Source organism: Rattus norvegicus, chromosome 14, assembly GCF_036323735.1.
Source record: "Rattus norvegicus strain BN/NHsdMcwi chromosome 14, GRCr8, whole genome shotgun sequence".
Taxonomy (NCBI): Eukaryota; Metazoa; Chordata; class Mammalia; order Rodentia; family Muridae; genus Rattus; species Rattus norvegicus.
In genome coordinates, this window is record NC_086032.1 from 100,367,099 (window position 1) to 100,390,372 (window position 23,274).

Consider the following 23,274-nt stretch of genomic DNA (forward strand, 5'->3'; position numbering starts at 1 on the left):
GTGCCACCAATAGGAACTGTAAATACAATAGCACACAATTAGTGATGCATATGCGACTTCATTCAAAGCATATATCCTTGGGAAAGGCAGAACACGATAAGGAGAACAAAGGAAACATTAAGGAATGAAATGAATGAAGATTTAAACTCTACTCTGGTGCATGCTGAGCAGGGACAGGATAGGTGGTATGAAATATGTCTTAGCAACAGTGTTATCATCCTGGGATATCAACACAACCCTGAACAGCCACGTGGGAAACGCTCGTGGTCATTAACAGTGGTAATAAAGAGTGTCCCCGATACTGAGACATCTAGGTCTAGCTTTTATGCTCATGATATTCTTGAGCAAATAGGATTTTTAAATCTAGGGGCTTATAGGGACACAATAGGAAAGGTGCTTAGGGGTTTCCCCCTCAACAATGCTGGGTTTTGTGTGACCCTAGAGATACGCCAGCAGGCTAACAATATGTTTTCTAAGAATTCTAGTAACTATTGTTAGAAATGCAGACTTCAAACCAACTTATATTTAGACAGGACAGATAAGGTATTATTTAAATCACAGAGAATGAAAACCGCCACCTTGTACAGATATTTATGTGGGACCCAGGAGCACATCACTGGTCTTCACTAAAGCACAACTGTAGAAAGGTTAGACATCGCCTAATGTGTCTTGCGGCTCTGAGATGGATTATGTACAGTTGAGCTTTTGATGACTGTGTTGAAGTAAAATACAAAAGATATTTTCATCTTGGTGCCCTAGGCATATTCTAGTTCAAATGGAGAATAAAATATCTCTAAAGATAAAGTACTCTTTTTTTTAAGGTTTTAGATTTCTTTTTATAGAAACTGAAAATCATGCCCTTAATCATTTAAATTACAGTGTTAATCTATCTCTCCCTAGTAGAGATAATAACAAGTGCAATTAAGAAAAATAAGTTTTCATATGAATTTAATTTTAAAACTTTGATCAACAGAGGTTACTAAGTATAACATTTATATATTATATCTATATGTGTGGCTATACATACAAATTACAAAAAGGCTATTCAGGTTTTTATGAAAATGATAAAAAATTTAGATTAATTTCATCTTAGTTTATGGATATGACTATTCTACCTGCATCTGTACACCGCACACTTGCCTGCAGCCCATGGAGGTCAGAGAAGGCGTCAGCTCTTCAGGAGGGGGTTAGAAATGGATGTGAACTCCTGTGTGGGTGCTGGGATCAAACCTGGGTTCTCAGCAACACCAACAAATTCTCTTAATCACTGCTCCAGCTGCTTTTACAAAATGATATGATTTCTTTTTTTTACCAAGTGGATGATTATTCCATCTTTTATTATCTGGAAAATAGTCACTAGGCTAATTTAAATCTACTATATACAACAAGTTCTGTTTAAATGAATAGTTTTCCAACAAACATCGAAAGCACAAGACTGATTAACCCACCCTCATGACGACAAGATGCATTTCAAAGGTTTAAGTTGGGGGACGGAGAGGCGCTTCAGTGGGTAGAGTGCCCACTGCTCTGGCAGGAGAGGGGAGTTTGGGGTTTGGGTTGACTCCAGGGCATCAGATGCCCTCTTCTGGACTCCACAGACAACTGTACACACACGTGATCACACACACAAGCACATAATTAAAATAAGAAGAATCATTAAGGTTTAACATGCAAAAGAGTTTGCATTCTCCTTCATAAGTCACATGGGTTTATTTCTAAGTCCAGTACAACAAAATAGTGTATTTTTAAAATTAGTAAATCTTGAAGGACTGATCAAACTAAAATCTTTTATGAAATATAGTTTCCTTTCGGTTCAAACAATCCTGCAAACATTTGAAGGTAAACACTGCAAACCTTCCAGGACTGACTAGGCTACGGGCTGGTTCTCCCAGCTGCTAAGGAGAGAGCCAGTCTTCTACTGTGTATAATGGTGTCATTGTCCTGAGATACTAAATAATGGAGGAAACGCCAAGTCTGCTTTAGAAGAGGGCCAGAATCCATTTCTGTTACTTATTTTATGAAGTATAAAATAAGTCTTAGAAAATTTACACTTACAAAAAGACGTTGTAAGTATGAGGGTTTTGTCTGTATACATGTATAGCAACATGTCATGTGCCTAGTCTAGCAGCTGCGGAGTCTGTAAGAGTTATTTGGATCCCTTAAAACTGGAATGACAGATGGTTGAGGGCTCCTTGAGGGTACTGGGAACTGAAGCAGGGTCCTCTGCAGAAGCAAGGCCTGCTTTGTGTCTCCTCAATCCTGCTTTGTCTTTTAAAGAAGCTTCCTCCTTAGTTGTTTTCTTCCTAAAAAGCCTGAGTGGTGTTTACTCATCCCGTTGTCTCCTGAGAATAACTGAACTAGTCTGTTCATGTGGAATCAGGCAGGTACGACCACCAGGCTGTGTTCCGTGACTTAGAATTTGCTCCCCAGACTTGAAGCACATAGCTTGAGTAGCCATGAAAATGTCCAGTAGAATGCTGGGATTCAGGGCAGACTTGGTAGCTGAATTCTAGTACAAGTCCCCAAACATGAAAAAGCCAGATGTGTGGGGGAAGGGATGACTTCCTGAGTGAAGCTGACTGGTATGAGCACAGCACAGCCATGTCAAGGACCCCAGCACCGCAGACCCACGGGGACTGCAAGGGCTTCTGTGGTCTAAGTACAAATACAAAGAGGGAAGGAACGATCTTTAGCTAAAACTCCAGCTTTAACTGTCAACTATCTATTACACTTACCAAACACAGGGCACTAGGCACTGAGTCCTTGTGCTTAAGTGGTGCAGAGCTCAACAGAGTAGACTAGTGCGCTTCTCGTAAATACGGAAGAGGACAGTAGCAAGAGACTCAGGAAGGAGAAATAGCAAACACTTGACACAAGAACACAAGAATGCGGTAACTCCAGATGCAACGTGAAGCTGCACTGAGAACTGCAGACAGAAGATGAGGCCAGGAGAGGAGCAGGACTGTAGGGGCCTTGAGGACTGAGAAAAGAGCTGGGATTTATTCTCTGAGGGAAGGTGATGCGACCAGAGGGTTCTAAGGCTTTGTGTCTTCAAATCGCTATTTAAAATGCTTTTCTCTTTATATTTTACAATCCTAAATATCCTAAAAAGTACAACTTTGCTTCCTTTAGTCCTTAGCTTTAACCCCTTTGACTTGCCAGTAAACCTTTACCCTCAGTCTAGACCTTGGATAAAGTCTAAATAAGTGGTTTATCTGTGCAGACCGCAGGGACATTATCCCATGGGCTATGCACTCCAGCAAGAATTATAGTTCTATTCATGTTCATCACTGAAAGGCTCTCAGCTGTACAGGAACAAAGTACAGAGGGAAGTACATTGTTACAGAGTCTCAACCAATGGTCTCCTAGGCAACACAAAGTTCCACAAAGTTCTTTAGCAACACCTGACCACTCTCAGCTGGGTCTCCCTCTGGCTGTCTTGAACTCACTCTGTAGACCAGGCTGCCCTTGAACCAACAGAGATCTACTTGCCTCCACCTCCCAAGTGCTGGGATTAAAGGTTTTCTGTAAACTCTTCAAGACCTTAAGCTTAGTATCTATTTCTCCAAGATTCAAGGCCATTGTTAGATACCAGCCTATGTACTGAGTGCGTGACTCCTCGTGGGGCTCCTCACATAGTCTGAGGATGCAGTGAGTAGCACGCACGTTCTTCCAGCCCAGCAAGCTGACTTTTGGTAACTACCACACATTATACACAGGGTAAGGTAGACAGCAATGTCTTAAAAGAGAAAGACTTCTACAAATAAAGGTAGAGTAAAGTTAAAGTAAAAACAACAAACATCGTTTCACCAGAAGAAAACTCTAGACATCTGAAGGTGGGTGGATGAGGCCTTGTTTTATTTAACAAAAGTCTTTTAAGACGGAGTTGCTGACTCTGTAGAGCATGCTGGGAATGCTCTGGCAGCCATGGCTCTCTGGTCCCTCTTTCCTATCAATTTCAGTGTCAAGCGGGAAATTTTTATCTCAAACTTTTACAAACAGCAAAACAGACCCAGAGACAGAACCTGTTTCCTGTCTGGACAGCCCACTTTCACTTTCTGTGTCCTCCTGTGTCCGCGGGTTTCCAAACCGCGGAGAGCGCTGACGGACAGCACACCTTTGTATAAGAGCTTCTCAGAAACAAGGGGAAATGACCAAATTTTTAAATATACTTTGTCCTTGAAAATGTGTCAATCCTGTATCAAGTTTCATATAAAGGGAACAGCCAGGTCTAAGCTTCGTATTTATGAAACTGGACACACCCGCGTGCTTTCCATTCTTCGTCTTACGCACTACCGGGTGTCAGAACACTAGCAATAGTCCTGCAGACACACCGACTGCAAACTGCTCTACCCACTGTCGTGGGCCTGGGCACCTGAAACACGAGCACCAGAGAAATACAGAGGAGAAGAGCGTTTTCAACTGAACCTGAACTTTTGACAGAGAAAAGGAGGTACTGCCACAGGATCTTCTATGCCACATGCTCTGAGACACTGAACTCATGCTTCCAACTTAATCAATCGTGGGTGTGCACCTTCTCTCCTCCCCGTGTGACCGTCCAGGCTGATACAGTCTGGTAAAAGTGACTTTGAGACGGAATCGTAAGGCACAGTAAAGGGTATAAGCAAAGGAATGTAAGCTGACATGGATAGAACAGGAGAAAATATCTGCAAACCACGGATTTAGTAAGGTGTTAATGTCCAAGCTATATAGCATCAATAGCTACAAACCAAGAAACAAGAACAAAAAACCCAAACTTTTGATTTGAATAAAAATCTGGGAGAACTCTAATGGGTAGTTTACTTGTCCAAAGAAAATAATATACCAGTGAAAAGAGCAGTATCAGTAACCATGAGAAAAATTCAGATGAAAACCCCACAGACCTAGCACCTCCCACTGTTGCACAACAGAAGCTTGAGGCCAGAGTGGTCGCAGGCCTGTGATTTCAGCACACAGAGGCATGAAGATGAAGAGTTCAAGGCCACCCTGGAGAACACACCATGTTTGAATAAAACCCCAAACCAGATCAACAGACAATGAAGACACTGGCAGCGCTGTGGATGCAGAATGAAACAGTATGGCTGCTTTAACAGTACGCAGACGCCTTAACAACTGAGCAGAGACCGACCCCAGACTATCCGGAAATCCCAAAGAGTGAAAATGGGGCCGGGCATGGTGGTGCACACCACCTGTAATTACAGCACTCCCAGTAGAGGCAGGAGGGTGTCTGGGAGCTCAAGGCCAGCGTGGTCTATACAGTAAGTTCAGTGTCAGTCAGGGACCTATCAGGATCCCATCAAGCGAGTGAACAGACACCAGTCAGAAATACTAGGTGATTCCACTTATGTGAGGTACTGAAAAGTTAACCCTATCATGTCAAAGAGTTGAATAATGGCTGCCAGGAGCTAAAGAGAGGGGGATAGGAAGGCATTAGTCAACATGGATAGAGCTTCAGTTAGGAAAATGAGGAAGTTTCAAGGATCTGCACTGGACCTATAGATTACACTTAGAAAATAAGATGATGTGTCTTTCCTAATGCAATTTTCTTCTACTGCAGCGTTTCTGTTACAGTAAAATAAACTAGAATGAGTGCTCCTCTGCAGCTTTCAGGGTGTCTTCCTTTCCTCCTCTGCAGCTTTCAGGGTGTCTTCCTTTCCTAGCCTGCTTTCATTCGTTACGTACTTTTTTATATAGTAACACACCTAGTATGGATAAGTTTCAACACTTACATATCAACCAAGTGAAGTTTCACATTATTACTTCCCATCCCTGGGAGTTGGCTCACCCACCACTAAGCTGGTCCCTCTCTGGCTCAGTGACAGCTTCTGGGCCCCAGTTCCAGATGTGTGTGCACAGCACAGGTACAGGTGCTGGGAACATCTGTTATCCGCTGTGTTCCTGCAGATCTCGGGAGCTGACACTCTGTGTCACCAAGCAGTACGTACCCAGTCTCCCACGTCTCAGGGCGGGGTGTGCGCTTTGCGTTTTGATGCATTTGGGAGTTTGGGCTTTCACACTAGGGATGCTCAAACTGCATTCTACTCTGAACGGATCATGTTTATTCATTCCTTGTTGATGCACATAAAATTTTGTCTAGTTTTTGCATAGCACAACGTAAGGACTATGAAGCCAGTCATTACGGTACATGTCTTTAGTCCCGGCACTCGGAAGGCAGAGCGGGTAGACAGATAATGTATATATTAAGTATTTTGAATTTAAAATCAATCAGTATATTTTTAATTTACTCATTTTCTACATTATATTTAGATAATTAGAAACTGATTGCTCAGTGTTTAGTACCTGAGAGATTTCCATGGATACGGTATCAACACAAACCCTTTCCTGCCATGGCTCATCCCTGGAGTGGCTCCTTCAGCAGCCTAAGCTTAGTTCAGGCCTCAGCTTTCGAGTCCTGGGCCTCCCTCTTCATTTCTGGTACGACACACAGCTCTTATGCCCTGTGGTTACCATCTCTCTTCTCACCAGAACAAGATGTTCACAAAGAAACAAACTTGCTTCAGATACACAACAAATCTGTCTGGCAAATAACAGGGTCTATAAATTGACGTTATAACAGATAATTAAGCACCGAGAAAAATAATATAAAGTCTACATGTTTTTCTTTAGAACAGTTCTCAAAATTAGTGTTTTTCTTTATTTCTTGTCTGTCTGTTTGTCCATCTGTCTGTCCATCCGTCTGTCTCTATTTAATTGAGACAAGGGTCTCCCTGCAGTATGTAGCCCAGACTGGCAAATACGCCTCTTGTCTCTACCTCTTCCTCAGTACTGGGATTACACCATGAGGCGTTATGTCATTTCAACTTAGTATTTTTCAAACTTTTGTGACCATGATATGTAGTTAAAAAATATTTGTGACTAAGGTCCAGGAAGCACACGGATCAATGAATTAAAAAAAAGTTTCACACTTACACACAAATCCATCAAGTATAGTGAATTTCATATGTTCTAGTCTCGCTTTTGTTAACAATAATGGCCAAGTAAACTTATTTTATATCTTCTTATTTCGTGAAGACCTAAAATTTAGAAACATGACCCTAGGTTGGAGATCAATGAACTGGCATCCACGTGACTTGAAATAGAATCTGATTTTTATGTGAGGTCATTGCAGTTTTCAGTGAGAAGTTTCACCCTGTGCCGTTCTGGAAGATGTCTACTGTTGGATGTTCAGTATTACCCACAAAGCACTGTACAGAACTGAGACACGGAGACAACGTGACAACATGAGGACAGAGGTTTACGTTAGGGTTCAAATCCCTGGTCACCATTTACTGACCAGAATACCTTACAAAACTCTGAATGCCTATCAGCTTCTGTCTTGCTCTCTGGGAAGTAGAATATCTCCATGGAGTCATGTAAAATACACACTGCAGATAATAAGATGTTAAAAACTATTGCTTCTGGGGTTGGGGATGTAGCTCTGTGGTAGAGCGCTTGCCTAGCAAGCGCAAGGCCCTGGGTTCGGTCCCCAGCTCCGAAAAAAAAAAAAAAAGAAAAAGAAAAAAAAAAGAAAAAACTATTGCTTCTAACAAAATCCTATGGAGAGAGATCTTAAATAGAATATAGTCAGTCATAAGATGTAAATGAACAAACCAGGTATTTACAGCATATACTGTCTATTCCAGAGCCACACTGTTCCTCAGAGGCAGCTAACAGCACTGCGTAGCAGTGATAACGGTGTGGCTGGTCCCACTGAATGGACCCGTCAGCTGAGTAAGTGATCGTGGACCCGCAGTCTACAGCCTATGGAGAGTGGCTGGTCCCACTGCCCCCCTTCGCCCATCACCACTGTGACCACTGAGAACCCTGTGCTATTCCTGCGACCCGTGCTCCTCACATCATTTAGCTGCCTGCTGCAGAGCGCAGGGGCTGTGCTGCCGCCGTGCTTGCTCCCCGCCTTGAAAGCAGCATCTCTTCTTGCTTGCTCAAGCAGAACTCTCGCTCTTTCTTTCAGCTCCTCTTGTCTGGACAACATTCGGTGCTTAAAAGCAAAGATACAGAATTAGAAGCCAAACCACATAACGCAGTCAAAGGTTAGGTAACATTAAAATAGTTAGGTGCACAGTCCTCGTAACAGGAATGTTGAGAAGAAACTGTGGAATGGATATATAAATTTTGACAAAAATAAACATAACTATTCCCTAATACTGGATGAAACTTCAATATACATCTATAACTTACTTATTATTATTATTATTATTATTATTAATTGTGTGTGTGTGTGCATGAAGTGTGTGCATGGGTACAAGGTGTGCACATGCATAGTGTGGATGTAAGAGGGCAACTTTAGGGGTTGTTTTTCTCCTTCCGTTGTGGATTCTGGGGATGAGACTTGGGTCATCAGGTTTGCATGGCAATGGCTTATACCAGCAGGGCAACTCTCATTAGATTTTATGTGAACATATTCTCATAAGAGACATGTCAGTATCAGATGATATATTCAGGTCTTCTTGTAAGCACCAATCAAAGATATAATAATAGAGAGTTCAGTTCTATTTTTATAGTCTAATAGAACTGACAACTGTTTATCTTGACTTAATAAACTGTCCCACATTTAAATATCTGTGGCAATATTCTTTTAAACTTTTGCAAGTATTTACAGGAAATCCCAAGCTTGCATGTATGCATGCATACATACATGCAGTATGTATGTAGTCAAAGGTCTCACTGTGTAGTCTGAGCTTTTTTTGCACTCTTTCTGTAGCTAATCCAGGTTAGCCTTCAGCTCTGAGTCTACTTGCTTCCATTAGCAGAGCTCTGGGGTTACCGAATACTGCTGTCATACTCTGTGAACAGAACCTGCAAAACTTCTCCATTGATCATTCCCTTTACAATGAAGCAATCTTAGCAGAGTTGAAAACCATTATGTGTTAATGAGTAATCTTATGATGTGTTTTTGGAGAACGAATATTGGCCAGAAATGGAAGCCAGTTCTTAAACAGTGGTATTAATCAGAAGCATGACATTCGCATTAGTTTAAGAACTTTAGAATGACTTGGTCTCCCTACGGCTGTGTACTCGTGGGTGAATGGGCATGAGAGTAGGCCAGCTTGCACAATGGCAGTGTGAGAGAGGAATACAAGAGGCATTAGCAGAGTCAGACAAGATAAAGATTAAATAGTACTATATACACATCTAAATGATTTATTTTTATTTTATGTACACTGATGTGATGTTGTCAGATCCCCTGCAACTACAGTCAGACTGTTGTGAGCTGTTATGTGGGTGCTGGGAACTGAACCTGCGTCCTTTTGAAGAGCAAGGAGTGCTCTCGACCACCGAGTCACGTCTCCAGCCCCATATTACTGTATTTTAACTCAATTTCCCTATCTTACAATAAAACAACTGACCTGCTGGACGACCCCACTGGGTCTGGATCCTACAGTCCATGACTTCACGCCGCCATGTAAACACTGCAAGTTGTGTTTTGGTCTTAAAAGCACATAAACACTTTGTTTCTAATTCAAAATGTATGTACTTCATATTTATTGTAGGGATTTTAGAAAACAAATGCAAGTAAAGTAACAGTAAGTTAGTAGTTATGGCACTGAGAGATCATTACTGTGTAGCCTTACCAGCCTTCTGTACTGCTTGCACCGCCCTCAGCACTTCTTCACTTCATACTTCATTGCAAGGGAATATTTCCTGATTACCTCAAGTACTTCTCCTGGAAACATGATTCTTTTTTTTCTTTTTTTCGGAGCTGGGGACCGAACCCAGGGCCTTGTGCTTCCTAGGTAAGCGCTCTACCACTGAGCTAAATCCCCAGCCCCTGGAAACATGATTCTTAACAGGATGCCATGCGATCTACTATACAGATACCCAAGACCTCATTTTACCAGACATATAGGGTGTTAGTAAGTTTTTCCCTATCATAAATGCTTTTATGAACATCTTGATACATACTTGAATCATTTTCTTAGGTAAAATTTCTGAAGGGAATAACACACTGGGTTTGGTGGGTACACGGGGTGGAACTTGGTACCACTGAGCTACCTTCCAGCCATATTAAATTTTATTTTGAGGTAAGAGTCTTGTCCAGAGAACCTGTGATTGACAGAGACACATGCCACCCATCTAGCTTTTCTTCCCCCACAAAAGAGTTCAACTAATTCTCTTGACTCAGCTTCTGAGCCTGGCTAAAAAATAGTGTGTGTGTGTGTGTGTGTGTGTGTGTGTGTGTGTGTGTGTGTGTGTGTGTGTACACAGTACACATGTGGAGGCCAGAGGCACAGGGCGACAGATACACACTCTCACTCAGCTTTGTGAGCCTTGTGAATCCGGACTCAAGAGTTCACGCTTCCTCCTCAGCCCCAACATAAACATTGCAAGGGAACTTGAGACTCACTGCTAAAAATGCCCTTCAGCTGCCTGACTGCTGTACACGTGAGCTATGGGGTTTCAGTGCTGTTATGATCAAAGCCAAAGAGGCATCTGAACGTAAGGAGGAGGGTGTCAGAGTTAGGATAGCTTTCAAGTTTATCACAGAACTGCAAGCAACTTGGTGAGCCCTACCTTCTCATGGAATGGACAGTTTACAGAAGTCACAGGAAAGCTACATGATTGTCATCATATGCACTAGAGACGGAAGTGGTATGTCTGTAAGTCCATATTAAGTTGTTGTAGCTCCTGTGAGCTAGCACTCACACGACTCATGCTAGCTTACTAAGTACTAAGAAAGAGTAATCATCAACAAATTCTGACATAACATCCTCTTCTGGAAGATTTGACAGACCATTACATCATTCCCTTTATCCTGAGCAGAATTCCTTCTGTTGTTCCTTCCTTTCTTCATCATGGTCTTGTGCAGCTCAGGCTAGCTGGGAGCTCATGGCAGCACCTCCTTCCGCTGCCTCCTTAGCGAGCGAGTGAGGGGCTACAGGCATGAACTAGCTAACACACCTGGCTTTTCCAGTGAGTACAAAGCGGGGCCAACGAACAGCACACGCAATGCTCTCACCATTATGTGTAGCACACGGACTGTGCAGATGGCCTCTTAGGAGAATTAAATTTTAGAGTTAAAGGGTTAACAGATATTAGTTCATTTAACCTCTGTTGAAAACTGATGGTTTAAAATGCCAGTTAATAGATCACACTGCTAATTAATGGGGGGGGGGGAATTCAAAATGAGAATTCATGTTCTTAGATTACTTCTCTTTTAATGGTTGATCAATTTCTATCTTTAAATACATTTGCTTCAAAATATAGTTCATAAGAATAATCTGTGTTGGGTAGAACTAAGGTTCATCAAATTCTGCAGCTGTCATTCAGCAAATAAAAACTGGCATTTTCCATTTCATTATGAAAAAAAAGCAACAAAAGGCCTTCAAGATGGCTCATTAATAGAATTACCTGCTTTTAAGCCCTATGACCCGAATTTGAGCCTGAAGCCCTCGCTGGAGAGAACTAATTCCTGAAGTGGTCTGTGCTCACGCCTATGAGTGTGTGTATCTGTGTGTGTGTGTGTGTGTGTGTGTGTGTATGCATGAGTGTGACCTACAATGACAAACTTAACAAGAGCAGCGGGGTTTCCCAATGCTTGTCTTTGGTCTGGGTACTATCGGAATCACAGAGTGAACTTGGTTTGCCTTTGGGTGTCACTGCGAAGGGCTCTGAAGAGCTTCTGTGCTCCCCAGTTGATGACTGGTTGGTTTTCCAACACTAGAGACTGACCCCAGGGCCTCCAGCACACTGGGCCAGACCTCCTGTTCTGAGCTGCATTCAAAGGCTGAGGCCCACTTCAGAACGGCCATGCGTTAGTGGACAGAGACTATTCTGGGGGTTGGAAGCACTATCAACAATTTCAAACCAGAGTGACTCAAAAAGTTGGTTTATAAAGGTTAAAGAAGTCTCATTTAGGGGTTGGGGATTTAGCTCAGTGGTAGAGCGCTTGCCTAGCAAGCGCAAGGCCCTGAGTTCGGTCCCCAGCTCCGAAAAAAAAAGAAAAAAGAAGTCTCATTTAGTGTAGTTTGCTTTAAAATTCTCTTTTTAAGTGACCATGTAAATGTTCTGAATGTAGCTGGTAGAATGCTTGCCTTCCATGCCTGAAGTCTGTCTTAATACCCATCCCACACACACTGGAGATAGTGGCTCATGGCTCCGATCCTGGCACTCAGGAAGCGAATAGGAGGATCTGTGTAGTGAGCTGGAGGACAGTCTGAGGTACACAAGTCTCTGTCTAAAAGAGACAGGAAGAAGGGGTGGGCTGAGAGATGAAGATCTAGCTCATCTCTCAAAGGGGGCCTGCAATAAACGTAAGGGGAAAATTCCTAATACAAAGAGTGTGTTGGCCGGGGGTGGCTGAGTCAGCCACTTTACTGACCGAGCACCCAGTCAGACCCCAGCAGCATCTTAGCAGCTATGGGAAACCTGTGCCTGTCTGTGAGGCCCCAGGTGACTGACACAGGCTAATCCTGTAGCCCACTGGCCTGTCAGCCCAGAGGAGTTGAGCCCCAAGTTCACATCCTTACTAACACAAGTAAAGACACCCACATATGCATATACAGACTGCACACAAAATGAAAATTAAAAAGGAAAAGAGGGTGTCATAATTTTATTGGCAGTTTTTGTTGTTCTACTTAAAACCAATCACACACACACACACACACACACACACACACACACACCTTATAACTGACAGTACCAGAGAATCAATACTAGAAATTTCAGGGGTAAGAGTTCAACATGATGTTTGTTATAGTCCCTCGTGGGAAGAAATACAGGTGTCACTAGAATGTCTGTTTTGGTTTTTTCAAAGCAGGGTCTCATTACTTAGCTCACACTAGCCTGGAATTTGCTCTCTAGCCCAGGAGGGCATCGAGCTCCAGATCCTCCTGCCTCAGAATGCCTTGGAGACAGTGAAAATAAGAACTAAGGAATGACACAGCTGACTGCCATTTCTATTGCAACTAAAATATGTAAGGTCACTATTCTGAATGCAAAGTCCACAATTTGGCATAGACAATTTAGAATGATGCTCACTTTGAATTCATGTCCTCCTGCATCAGAGTCCTGAGAAGGGGGCTACATGGGCCATCTTAAGCTCCTTTGACAGTCAAAATGAGCATTATAAATAATGGCATGTCTGTCTGTCTATCTGTCAGTGTATGAGTATATGCATATAACATAAATGCAATATCTCTGCGGAGGCTAGAGAAAGGTGTAGGACTCCCGGAGGCCAGAGTTACAGGTGGCTATGAGCCACCACGCATACTACATACAAGTAGGTGCCGGTCCTCTGGGAGAGAGGTAAACGCTCTTAACTGACGAGCCATTTCTCCATCCCTCGTAATGATAGTTTGATTTGAAAGCTGACATTCCTCATCCTTCAACCTTGAAGTTGGGCTTACAACACTGCATTTCAAACTTTAAACACATCGCAGGTATAGATCTCATGTATCTTTATGATAAGTAAGACTTTGCTTCTATTCACGTACGACATCGTCAAGTGTTCTAACAGAACGAATACAAAGCATAACCACTCATTAGACACCTACCCAGCACACACTGCGGCCCACTTACCTGGACTGGTTTACTGGCGTGGTCTGCGTGATTTAAAGTGCTCTTGTCTGCATCTGGGTCAGACTCTATCTGCCTCAGAGAAGCACACGGTTTGTTTGTGAAGTCTGTGTCTCTGTTATATGAATATCCCAGTTTGGAAGGGGGGGATAACCTTGGCTTTTGGATAGCCAGTTCACCGTCCAATCTGCATTCCAAAGATCTGGAATTCTCTATTTTCTCTTGTTCCACATCACTCCTGGGATTTACAGGCTGAAGCTTTTGCTCATAGGTTGAGGGTAGAGACACATCCTTCTTTTTGCCACTGACATATAAGTCCCTTAATTCTAAGTCCTCAGCTTTTGGTAGTCTCTTCTTGCCTAACAAAATCAGTGCTTGAGCTGAATCAGTACTAGAACTTAACCCAGGGTCATCGGACCCTGACGTCCTCCCGGAGCTCTGCTGGGACTTTTGCGGCTCCGTGTCACTTTTAGTCCTGCGGCAGTAAGGGGAGGCCGTGCTTGGACTAAGGTGGTCATCTGGGGTCTGGCGCTCACTTTCTGACTCTCCCACCCCACTGTCAGTAACAAACACAGAGTCATCCTGCGACAGGAGGTCCACGGCCCCACTGGCAGGCTGCTGCGATGCAGGCTTCAGATCGCTGAGCTCCGCATAGAATTTCTCTTGATCCACAGAACTGTTCGTGTCTGTTTCATAATTGCCAACTTTATAGGTGCTCTTACTGCTGTTTTCTTCTATCTGAACCACGTTCAGTTCTTGACCGCTAAAATGTGCCCTTATTTGATAGAGGTAAGTCATAACCGTCAGTTTGTCCGGGATTGCTAATAACACCATGTCAGAAGGTTCCAGTAAGCGGGAAATTCCAATGCTGGCAAATCCATCGTAAGCCTTCAAAGGGAAGCAGGACAAACAAACGATAAACTGAACAGCTTGGTCATCTATTTTAAAGAGAGCAAAATCTTAAAGCTTGTTGTTACTGTAGAACACATAAAATTACTGACACTATACCACAGGAAAAGAATAAAATTTCAAGAAAAAAAAATGATTAAAAAGGAGGAAAAGAAAACCTTACTGCACAACATAGTCATCTACAAGCACAAACAAGCAAGTATGTGAGTTCAACAAGAATCTTAGAGGATTCTTTAAGATAAGGATTGGGGTACATGGACCTGTTGGACTAACACCTCTCCTGTGTTCCCATCCCTGCCTGCCCCTTCCATGGTCACGTAATTACAGTGAAGAAGCACTGCTAGCCCAGCCCAAAGAACTAAGTCTGTACTTAGTTCTGTACTGTGGGGTACAAAAGGAAGCAAAGATTATCTCATCTTAGAGGCACAGAAACATTTTTAGTATGACTTGGGGTTGATTTTCATAATGAGGACGGACTGTCTTGGATACGGCAAGGCAGCAGAGGTTGTGAGGTCGTACTGCAGTACTTTGTTAGCCTTTAAACGACGGTGGCACATCAGGTTTTTCTAGTTTTGAAGAACCAGAGCTGTTTCTCAATTTACAATTAATTACTACTGTCCTGAACTAACCCGAGACAGCGCTGTGTCACTAGGAAGCACTCAGAGTCCCAGAAAGGAAGGGCTTTACGGATACACGACTGCATTTAGATGTTAAAAATTTCTACTCTTGACAACAACTTGCATTTAGGAGGACAATTTAATGTTTGTCTACAAAGAAATGTTAGGAAGTTATTTAATCAAAAGAACTTCCGTGCTTTTATAGTAAATTTCTGCCTTTGAATTTAATCGGTAGTCTTCCTGTAGCTTTAACATGTGAAGAAAGAAAATGAAAAATAAATTGTGCTATTAAGACCTACTCGATTTCCACAGAATGATACTTTATAATACAGGTTTTTCAAAATATCTGCTGGATAGGTGGCTCAGTTGGTGTGCACGTATAGACTTGTCCGTTCTTTTACATGTTTTAGGGAAATTAAAGTCATTTTCTTCCTTGTGTGTCCTGACTGCTTGACGGACAGACATCAATAGCAGCCCATCAGGAAATGCACGGCGGTGGTCTAAGCATTTCCTAATTGCCTAAGATGCTGACACACTGGTTAGGAGCGGGTGCCACAGGGAAATACCTTTTGTGTTGAGTTCTTTTTACAGACCTGCAAAAATTGATTTGCTCCCTTGTGAGGAAAGTCCTGCTGGTGTTTTGCTTCACTAGCCATTCAGTTTATGCATACTAATTGTGCTTTAAAACAAACCAGGTTTCTTATAATAGGAGGTAAAATTTTTGTCATGTTATACAGGTTAACTTCTGCCGCCATTAATCATGTAGTATGATTGTACACGAAGAGGGGGGAGTGTTTGTTTAAAGATACACATATGTATATAAAATAAATATTATTTGTGTGTGTATGGAGGTGGGGTGGGAGGGTGCACAGCTGCTGTGTGGGTGCTGTGTGGGTGCTGTGTGTATCTAGGGGGCTGGCAGCAGGCACCTTTACTAGGGGGTCACCTCATCACCCAAGTGTTTTCTCAAAGAAAATTATCTTATTTATTCCGAAATGTTAACGAAATTAAGGAAGAGTCGCTGACCATCAAATTACAAGTAAAAGTAGAACGTGAGGGGAAGATTTTGTTTCCTGGATACGTTAGAGCACATGACAGCACAAAGGGTTCTCAGGGAGACGGAGCCCTGTAAACCAGGAGATAATCTACAGGTGGCAACCACACTGCTCAGTGCAGACGTGAAGAAACACTGCACTATGTGCGCTGACCTGCACTGGAGTCAGTGCTAACACCCTGTTAAAACCCAAGACCATCTGCCACAGGGGACCTGTCTGACATGTGGGGGCTGAACCAGTACTGAGCCATGCTAACTGGACACTTCTTTAGCCATATCACTAGTTTCAAGAAGCCGTGCAAATGGATCATTCTTCCCTATGCAGCAATTAGAAAACCAGATGTCGGTTTCCATCTATGTAGTTAAGCCCATGTTACTTAAGCCTTAATGTGATTCTCTATTTAATTCAGAACAACGAAGGAAAGCTCTACTTAAAGAGTAGTCATCCTCCAGTTGGCCAGGCCTTGCCATGTTGCTCAGGCCATCCCAGCTCTAGCGTTTTCCTGCCTCACAGGCGTGATACAACCAACAGGAAACCAGCAGTTCATCTCATAATGCTGATATCTGCATTTATACTTGCTTGTCACTTCAGTCAAACACAAGGAAACGAGGACAAGGAAATGCCACCTCTATGGATATAGTGTAATAAATGAGAAAAAGGCATTTCACTTGATGAACATGGGCTTTCTAAAATTATGGAAAATGTAATTTTCCAGTCCCTTCCTCTGTAGGAAGCCTACTAAGAAGTGTTGGGGACTGAACACAACCTTCAAGTTCTTTCACTCAGCTAATCCCTAGCTCCTAAAAGGTAATCTCTGTGAGGAATGGGTGCTAATTTTCAAAGACTACCCCTCCTTTCAGGTAGCAGAGAGAGAGAGAGAGAGAGAGAGAGAGAGAGAGAGAGAGAGAGAGACTGAGAGACTGACTTTTAAATGTACTATAACTCTACAACTCACATGAAGGAAGAAAAATAGCTTTGATTTAAATTCTTAATTAAATCTCTACCAAGATTATTTACCACCTTGTTCTCTGAGCTCCTCTGTCATTGGATTCCCTCCCGAGAGTAATATTTTACAGCTACAGCGCACACAGTAGTAGAAAGAGGCTGTTACACTAAAATTACAACTATTAAAAAACCGAAATTTGGGAAACATGTTTTAATGGACATATTAATTAATGTGTGTGTGTGAGTGTGTGTGTGTGTGTGTATGTGTGTGAATATAGACACATGCACACACAATCTCATGTAGCCCGGGCTGACGAACAACCTTGAACTAATCTTCCTGCCTTCATGTCCCATGTGCTGGGAAAACAGGCGTGTGCGTTCATATCCAGTCAATAATTAATAATCTGAAGGAGTTTAAACTGTCATTTGTAGAGATGTGCAACAATTGGAGTAAGATATGAAGGTTCACAACAAAAGGCAATATGGGGGTTTAGTTACAGAATTGTGACAACGAATTATACAAAATGTTTTCCTTCAACTGTGTTCAAGAACTTGCTGAATTCCATCTACCCATACACTTACAGATAAAAGCTACAGTTAACCATGCCTCTTCTGAGACAACAATAACACTGCTTTTTCAGTTGGGAAACTCAATTCAGGACCAACACCGAGTGTGCACTGTGAGCAGAGCCTGATGCTGCTTTCTTTGCATATTGAAAATCATGTCTACTGTGCACCTGTAAGATAAACACATCCACCAGCGCTAGCCACGGTCACCAGCCCATGAGGCCAGGTCCTCCCTATGTGGCTGCTCTGAAACCTACGGGCTCACTATCCTCATATGCAGGTTGGGAAGTGCTGATGAAGCATACAGTCATGTATGGAAATACATTTTCACGAGAGAGTAAAAACAGTGTTGTTCATCATCGCTCTGTGTTCACAAGCCTGTGTATTCTTCTGTTGCTTACCCCATAGATTCCTGCTTTCATCCTCTAAAATACTTTTCTAAAGTTACATAACAGTCACGAAAGCTTGGGGTATATTGTTCAAAGACTAAATGTTGCACTAAAAGCAATATGGCTTAAGAAGTGCTCAACAGCTAATGATGGCATGCACACCCTGATGTCTGCCTTGCATTTATGGTCTCTAAAGTCCAGGCAAGCCAGGGTGAACTGTGCACCCATTTAAGCTGCATGCAGCAGTCTCCCCTTGCATGCCACGGTTACGAACTCACCCAACACTGCTGCCTTTCTCAAATTAATAAAACTTGCAGTGAAGCCAAAATCGAAACTTAGCTCTGCCCTGGCATTTCTTACCTTTTTGTTGTTTTCTTTGATGTCTTGAGGATTCAGAGACTTGTAGTCGCTGAGGGGGAAAAAAAGGCACAGTAGGTATATATAATACTTGATAAAAATACATTTTTATAAAATAAACTGAATCTAAAAATTTGATATTCAATAATATCAAAGGGCAACTAGTAATTTCACAGCAGCTCAATAAATAAAACTAATAGGTATAAAATTCAGGAAACAAGCAAGCAAACAAACAAAAGGTGATTACAAGCTTTATTGCCTGAAATTTTCCATCCAAAAGCGAAGCTAAAGCAAGTAAGAGAGACAAGCTTTGACAACATTTACCGTCCGATAATCCCTTATTACCAATATACAATGGCATGCAGGGTCATCTGTCTCTTATTTGAACACTAATAAAAATTTCATAATAAAGTCAGTTTTTAATAAAATGAAAGAGAAAAATCATTTTTTAAAGGAAAAAACTACTCAGGTATTGAGAAAAAGGTTGTTATCCTGGCATATACTTCTCTCAAAAAAGGCAAGTTCTGTAGCTCAAAAACAAAGTCAAGTATTTAGAATACACGCTAAGAAATTATTCTGTGTTCCTCTAAGAATGCCAGGTACTTACAAATATTTATGATACTTCTACTTACATTAAGTCTGGTCTGAAGTGGTGTAAGATTGCACAAAAAGATAAGCCATTCCTCCACGATGTGGTAAAGTTGGTGATTTTCACACCCCGGTAGTTTTTTGTCACTTCTTTGCACCAGGCAAGCAGCGACTGACTAGCATTTGGCTTTTGCCCCAGAACAGGACTTGGTATCGGGCTTGGCTAGAACATAAGAAAGAAAGAAACAGGGTGGGAAGGGGACACTAAAAGAACTTAATGGAAGATAAAAATTAACATTAATTGACCTAGCTAGATCATTTGAAACCTTTGATGTCAGTTTGGTCCTTCAACACTGTCAATCCATGACAACGGTTGCCTCTGAGAAGGAGACATAAATCTTAACGTTATTATCTTCTTTTTGCCCATGGCGCCTGCCTGACAAGTAGATAAGCAACACTTTAAACTTTTGGGAAGAAGAAGTCATGAGTATGGTTGATGGAAACACCATGTTAAAGTATTTGAATACTTAAGGCTAAACATCTGCGTAACTGACATACTACAGGAGGTTTCCCAGATGCAGTCATAAACAGGATTGGATAGAACGCAGTGCTGTCTACTACAGCACACACTGGCCCTGTTAACTACTTTCAGGGACTGAGAGATAACCTGGGGGAGATCAGTCACAGTGAATGTAGAACACTGCACAGCCCAATGGTAGTCATATTCAAAATTCTTCCTATGCACATTTGACAACAATATAGTTTTAATTATTAGCAGTGGACACCTTAATATACTTTGGATATACTCAAAATGTCTCCTAATTATTTTTGAGGCGACCTTTGAATAGTAGAGTCCATTGCATGTGTTTAAATCTTAGGCACACACCCCCTTTGCCCACATGCTTAACAGGATAACCATGGTAACAGAACTATGAGGTAACTGTATAGTAGGGTTTTAATGTTGAAGTTTGATTACTCTCAAAATCAGGCCATTTGTTTTTACTGAATAACTACAATGTTTTATGACAATTATGACAGTTGATACAACTGAAAACTAATATTTGTAGACTTAATTATTTTAATCAAGATTTCAGTCATGAAAACAAAAGAGCCTTGGAGAGTAAGGTGGGAGAATCCCATCATCATTTAAATCTAACCAATGATCCTCCATTCTCACCATGATGCCTACGTAAGACAGACATGTGGTGTCCCACTCACAACAGCAGGTCAGTGCCACACTACTAAAGGAACACTCAACGAGGAATCACCAAATACGTAATTTCTTATTTCTACTGTCAGATTAACGAGGCATTATATAAATAATCACAACCTGGCAAGGCCGTGTTCTTTAAGCAATCACCTCTACAAAGCACCTCTAAACAGTTGTTCACTAACTGTAAACACCAACATATTCAGGGCTGGTGAAAGAGCTCAGTGCATAAGGCCTGTGCTGCCAAGTTTTCTGACCCAAGTTCAATTCCTGGGACCCACAAGGCAGAAGGAGAGAACATATATCAAAGTGTAATAAATAAACAAATTTGGATTAATTCGATCTAATGTAAAAAAAGTATATAAAACTGATTTCCAAATATAGGACATTTACTTTAAATAATACATTTAACTCTCATCCTGACATGTAAACATGAAGTGAATGGCCCATAGTGACCTTGAATACCTCTGGTCACTTAGACTGATTCAGATTGACTTAGAGTGCAATGAACTTGGGAATCCATGAATTAGGCACATTTTCTAAATTCTCTATTATTTATTTTCCTATCATTCAAATAATTACCTGTTAACAATATTTTCTATATGAAATTGTTAGAGCATAGAAGAATCTGAGAATAGGTTATATGTCAGGTAGGTAAATCTACAATTATAATTTTAGCAACTCATTTGAAACATATATATATATGTTTATATATATATTATATATATTATATATATATATGTTTATATATATATATATATATACATATACATGTATATATATCCCTATCTCTAAAAAGGTCTAATATAAGGCGGCTAGACAAGCTAAGCTAAAATTTGGTTTTGTTCTGACCAGAAGCCTGTGTTAGAAAGAACAATCCACTTTCCATAAAAAGGAATCGTATGAATTTGAGAAAATTGGTAAAATAACAAGCAGTTTGCAGAAACAGCAGCTCTACTGAGTGGATCACCAAGCCGTTGTCCTTGCATCTAATATTCTGTAGAGGGTCAGACAGAATTACTGCATCATTTTGGAAATGTCGATGTGCAGCCAGATGACAAGTCACTTCTTGTTATAGCCATGAGGTAGGTCACTGGACCGTGCTCTAGTTTCTTCATCTGCAGAGGAACTGCAATGGTAGCTATGAACAGGCAAACACAGATGTACAGTAGCGGAGTAGCAAGACCTCCTCCTCGCTCCCTCTTGTCTAACACTCTTCCCTTGTTCACCTTCAGTGATGCTCATCTTTGATTGCTCCTTACTTCAGCCACATCCGACCTTTGCAGACATTATCCCATTTGCCTGGTGCTCTCAGATATTCAAACCTTCAATTCAACTTCTCACAGTCTGGCATTGTCATAATGATACAACCCCAGTCCATCATCCACTCCAACACAGCACTCCTGACTCCTCCTACCCTGCACTCCTGACTCCTCCTACCCTGCACTCCTGACTCCTCCTACCCTGCACTCCTGACTCCTCCTACCCTGCACTCCTGACTCCTCCTACCCTGCACTCCTGACTCCTCCTACCCTGCACTCCTGACTCCTCCTACCCTGCACTCCTGACTCCTCCTACCCTGCACTCCTGACTCCTCCTACCCTGTACTCCTGACTCCTCCTACCCTGTACTCCTGACTCCTTCTACCCTGCACTCCTGACTCCTCCTAGCCTGCTCTATTTCCCTACAACCTCTATCCTTCTGTGGTCGGTGTGTTTATGTTATACTTACTTGCTATTGTCTGTCTGTCTGTACTACAAAAGAACTCTGTTAAGTCAAGACTCAGTTTACTGTATTTGCTAACCTATTTTAGGTATCCAGATTAATTCTCAACACATAGTAAATAACCAGTAAATGCTGTTAGGTGAAACGAAACACTTAATAAAGATACGGTAGGCCAGTAAGTGACAACCACAGTTTATCAGGCTGCTACCCTACAACATCAGGACCAAATGTCACCTGCATCATCAGCACTATATGTCGCCGTGCATTACCAGCATCGTCTGCCATGCATCCCCACAGCACACATCATCAGCCCCATGTTGTCACCAGGCAGTGTCCACACCACACTATCAACCATGAATCATCGGCACAGAAAACCCACTTTCGTTTTGTGAGGCTCTTTTCTAATTTCAAAGGCCATGAAAATGAAGCGATACTTTAAAATCTTTTCTAAACACAGCTTTAACAAATAAATAATATTTGTATCTTGATATTCTATGTATGAAACAAGCTATAAATGACACCAAAACCTACCCCCCAAATGCAGACCTGAAGGGCAGGATGGTGGTGCACACCTTTAATCCCAGCACGCAGAGGCTGGGAGGAAGGCAGGGGCAGGTGGCTCTCTGAGTTCAAGAATTCAACTGTATAAAGTGTGTTCCAGGACAGCCAGGATGACATAGAGGGACTTAGTCTCTTAAGAAGTAAAGAAAAAAACCTGCAAATATAATTTTATAATAAAATATAAAAATATAATAAATATAAAAAGAAAACAAGGTCACGGAACTATTCTTCCTCTCACTAGCAACAGCGTTTCACTCAGCTAACCTAAATAATCCGCTGTAAATTCCCTAAACGTTAGCAGCTATGAGAAACTGAGGTTCCACGTCTTTCTGCGCTATGCCTGTCCCTCGTTTCTCCTCCTGCGACCGCCTTCGTCCATGGCCACAGCCACACATTCCCTTAGGTATTTCTCTGGATGGTCCTCCTCCCAAGCTCAGGATTCCAGCTCTCACTTCCACACAGACGATTCCCACAGACACAAACATGGTTCCAGCTCTCTCTAGATGACATTTCCAGCTAGCTGTCCTTCCTGCCATATAAAATTTTAATTCAGGATGTTTAAAATCATGATTTTTCTTATAACCTGATTATTTTTATTTTGTTTGAAAAATGATACCGTTATTATACCAACAGTATGGATTGCAACCTCAGAATCATTTTTAAATTCTTCTTTTATATATCACTTACTAACTAGTTAATTCATGGAATTTATATATATCCATGTTATGGCTGTATTCTTTTCATAATTTTATAGTCTACCTCCTTTTGCAAATTCTCCCTTTCCTCACCCATTATCAGAGCATGCTGTTTTTTTT

At 41.7% G+C, this 23,274-nt stretch overlaps 1 protein-coding gene across 23 annotated transcripts in view; it reads right to left on the reverse strand.

Annotated features, from left to right (window-relative positions):
- The window catches only part of Ehbp1 (EH domain binding protein 1), a 287,180-nt gene that overhangs the window by 72,514 nt on the left and 191,392 nt on the right, over positions 1-23,274 (reverse strand). For all 23 annotated transcript variants that reach the window (NM_001305130.1, XM_063273264.1, XM_063273263.1 and 20 more), the window contains 4 exons: positions 19,008-19,186; positions 18,379-18,427; positions 13,540-14,424; positions 7,856-7,999 (listed from right to left, as the gene is read on the reverse strand). In NM_001305130.1, the coding sequence (NP_001292059.1) occupies positions 7,856-7,999; positions 13,540-14,424; positions 18,379-18,427; positions 19,008-19,186 (1,257 nt within the window). The remainder of the gene's footprint in view (positions 1-7,855; positions 8,000-13,539; positions 14,425-18,378; positions 18,428-19,007; positions 19,187-23,274) is intronic.